The sequence below is a fragment of the Xyrauchen texanus genome, chromosome 24 (assembly GCF_025860055.1).
Source record: "Xyrauchen texanus isolate HMW12.3.18 chromosome 24, RBS_HiC_50CHRs, whole genome shotgun sequence".
In the NCBI taxonomy this organism is placed as follows: Eukaryota; Metazoa; Chordata; class Actinopteri; order Cypriniformes; family Catostomidae; genus Xyrauchen; species Xyrauchen texanus.
The window spans coordinates 16,972,821-16,976,644 of record NC_068299.1 but is presented as its reverse complement, the minus strand read 5'-3'; the positions used below and the strand labels follow the sequence as shown (position 1 = coordinate 16,976,644).

Here is a 3,824-nt window from a genome sequence, read left to right as displayed (position 1 = left end):
AATCAAAAGTTCTGTATAAGGAATCGTGCTTTAAGTGCGTGTGTGTATCTGTTTACATCTGACTGAAGTATATTATCAAGGTATTTATTGCTCTTCATCTATCTGTTCAAACGAATAGTCTAAATGATTACGATATTAGATAACTCTCACTGAATAAATGATCTGAAGAAACTGTCCCATGCTTGCTTTGCTTTTTTGTTGTTGTATATATATTGATTTGTTTTGCTTTGCTTTCAATACAAGTCATTTAATACATTTGGTGCATTAATGGCACTTTCAACTCAATGGTTCCAGAGGATCATCTCAGAAAAAGGTAAATAATGCAGATGCTGTTCAAGGACAATCAGTCATCGACATCAATTTCCTCGTCTTCATCCTCTGAACAGTCTTTGCTTGTCGTGTGGTCCGTAAATGGCGATGATGGCGACATGTGCAGTTTGTTGGTGCCCTCGTGCTCCTGGTTAGATCGCGTTGGAGATTTGGCCACTGAATTTCCGAGAGTGCCGTTGGCGCATTTCTCTAGGTCTGCCAGTTTGGCTAATTTTTCATAAGGTACATTGCCTACTGTTTTGGCCGACTCCACGTCCGCTTTCATCTCCTCCAGGTCTCTTTTGAGTTTGGCTCGACGGTTCTGGAACCAGGTGATGACTTGAGCATTCGTTAGCCCGAGTTGCTGGGCAATCTGATCCCGATCAGCAGGAGACAGATATTTCTGATAGAGAAATCTTTTCTCCAGTTCATAGATTTGGTGATTGGTAAAGGCTGTTCTCGACTTTCTCCGCTTTTTGGGGGTATTCCTCTGACCGAATAGTGTCATGCCGTCTCTTCCTATATCAAACAAACAAAAAAAAATAGTACAGCCTGACATAAAAATGTGTTTAAAAACAATAGCATATTATGATGTGGGTAACAAATAGAAAAGCCTTATAACAACATTGTTATTAATAGCCGTTAACTTTTAGGAAATGATGCTGTTGATGCTGTTATCATTTCCTAAACTGAAAACACTATTATAAATAACGAAAATGTATTTTTCAGTTTGGCTTCGAATTTCAATTCGAAAATTAAATCTCAATGTTCAATGCACGTGCATATATTTTAACAGTTTTACAAAATAATCCCAAATGTCCATGCTTTAAATGTAATCAATATTTAAACTATATTTTTCATCAACTTTTTTTTTTTAACAAAAAGCTAGCTTTAAACAATTAATCGTAACAATTAATGTTTTGAGTGGGATTTTAACTGTTGAATACGTGTTTTTTGGATATTAGTTTACATGAACAGCGTCACCGAAAATTATTTTAGCCTACAACCTGCCGGCCTGGAATAGGCCTTCTGTTTACCTTCTGCCGCTTGCAGAACGCTGACTTCCAGTCCCTTGAAGGTTTTGCTGGCGAGCTCCTCCAGGGCGCACAGTGGAGATGTCTGGGTGAGTAGCGCACGGTGATGGCCCGTGGATGGGTGCTTCTCGCCGGACGAAAGCAGGTGCGCTGTACCGCAAATTGTGTAACTTCGTTTGACGGAAGGTTTGTTTAAAATATCCTCTATGCTGAAAGGGGTGAGGGGCTTGTTTGAGTTAGCAGGGGGAGGAAGATGGTCCAACGGACTGCGCCTTCGATCCTCAACTGAGGCGCCCTTTGCGTCTTCTTTGGAGGTCATTATTTGTCTTTTTAGATTCTTTCGAAAATAAGTTTGAGTTTTGATCGAATTAACAATTCAGAATAGTTCGGTTTAGCCTATATAAAGTATTAATAAGCAGGGTGCAAACTGAATGGGAGGATATCCCCAAATCCGTGGCATTAGATGTAGCCGATAAGCATCATGTTGCTTTTGCCGCAGGCTTGCAGAACTTTAAGTCTTTTTTCTTTCTTCTTCTTTTAAATGCCACGTCTGCTGTCCTCAGTTCCTGGATAACGGTTTAGCTTCAGTGAGAACCAGCCTGACAACCCCTGATGCTTCAGTGGAAACAGTCAGCCTCAAAAGCAGCCGGAATCGACTATTACTAACAAGTTATTTTTGATAGCAAGACAATCAATTACATCCAGTGGCACTTTTCTCTCTCCCTCTCTCTTTCTTTCTTTCTTTCTTTCTTTCTCTCTCGCTCTTGCTCTTTGACTATGTTGCAGTCCGATGCAGACTTTAGCATGAAAGGAGCCCCGTTAATTAGAGGGTATGGCCGGGAGGAGGAGCTCAGCCGGATTACAATAGTTAACGCTCCCACTCTTTATTACAAATGAATGATTTGTCGCTATATTCCGTTCGATGCTATTTGCAAATTTGTACCATGGTTTTGTTATTCAAGCACTTGTTTAAGAATTGTTTTCAAATAAGAAAAATGTATTTCAAAATATGAGAACACAGTATACTTTACTAAAAGTCTACACTTTTTGTAAATATTATTTTTTAAATTGTGTGCTTCAAAAATGTACAAGGTAAACTCGATGTTTCGTTTAATACATTTATTTTGCAGTCAGGCAGTGTATCGTGGCTGATAATACTTATAGGTAGAACAAAATAAATGTGTGCGTGTGTGTGTGTGAGAGAGAGAGAGAGAGAGAGAGAGAGAGAGAGAGAGAGAGAGAGAGAGAGAGAGAGAGAGAGAGAGAGAGAGAGAGATTGTACCCTTCAGCTGCACCAAATCTTATTTGCCATAATTCAAACGCAAAGGGCCAGCTCACATCAGCAGTAAGATATTTCATCTAAAAATCGTCTGGTGGTCATGCTTCTGCATATTTGGCATTATTGGACATTTTTTCGGCGATTTACACAGAACGGGGTAAACTACTATGCAAAAGCAAAAATTAAAAAACAGATTATAACTTATTTTGCTTAAAAAGTTTATCCACTGAAAAACAATAATAAACGAATTTGATCATATAAATTACTAAATGAAATTTGTCATGCGTATCCTATGTATCATATAATTTGTGCATTGATATTAGCTTTTAATGGATCTTTTTAAGTTGTTTCCATCATGCACCTTATAGAAAAGAGGCCGCGCGGGACAACGGATAACAGCCGTTTATGGCGGATGGAGGCTGAGCTACAGCAGGAGAAAACTGTGCGTTTTGTTGGTTAGTAGACTAGCTCGAGAAACTTTTTCCTTTTTTCCTGCCCGCTTTGTGATTTACGCATTTGTTTTTATCCTCTTAGTAGTTGTTTTAATCGTAGATTAAAATGAAATATTCGCATAATGTTAAAGCTGAATTAGATTTATTCTTGCAGCAAGTATTTAGCACGTATTTAAATTCGGCAATTGGTAACACTAGCCATAACATCTGCTAACACAACACTTAAATAATATGGCAAAAAAAAAGAAAAAAAGCAGTTTTTAGTCCACCGAAAACGATAGGAAATCCACCAAAAAAAGGATAAGGGGCAGATGGTTACGCCTGCGTGACATGATCATTTAGTCATGCCCACAGTGAGCAGGACGCCTGCGTAAGCAGATATGACGCAATAAAATGTCATGGAAGATACCACTGCAAATTCATGCAAAGAGATAATTTCACAATACTATACATTCTATACTGTTTTTATTTCGGTAAATAAATATAGGTGTGGCATAAATTATCACACTTTCTTAAGGAATGTCAAAATCAAATGATTTACTAAATCGAAATAAATCTAAATAATTCAACAAATTAATGTAGAAAATAATTGTAGTATACGATCCACAACCGGAAGTTAAAAGAAGCGTTAATACATTATCATCGATTGGATAATAGCCTATGCAAAGTTTATGATAACCAAATGTTTAGGAATTAAAAGGAGTGGTCCATGACTGGCTAACTAATTTTCAGTGCAATACCTTGTTGGAA

At 37.8% G+C, this 3,824-nt stretch overlaps 1 protein-coding gene across 1 annotated transcript; it reads right to left on the bottom strand.

Annotated features, from left to right (window-relative positions):
- Positions 1–343: 343 nt before the first annotated feature.
- LOC127618230 (transcription factor LBX1-like) lies at positions 344–1,662 on the bottom strand. The gene is made up of 2 exons (XM_052090573.1): positions 1,347–1,662; positions 344–828 (listed from the first exon to the last, which is right to left on the bottom strand). Exons 1-2 carry the CDS (start codon positions 1,660–1,662, stop codon positions 344–346), a joined length of 801 nt encoding a protein of 266 aa, XP_051946533.1.
- Between the last annotated feature and the right edge of the window lie 2,162 nt (positions 1,663–3,824).

What these genes read in the sequence shown, in the direction of transcription:
- LOC127618230 (XM_052090573.1), bottom strand. Translation starts at nt 1,662, where the DNA reads ATGACCTCCAAAGAAGACGCAAAGGGCGCCTCAGTTGAGGATCGAAGG. An exon ending in CGTTCTGCAAGCGGCAGAAG is followed by an intron (nt 829 to 1,346) that starts GTAAACAGAAGG and finishes TGTTTGATATAG; the next exon opens with GAAGAGACGGCATGACACTA.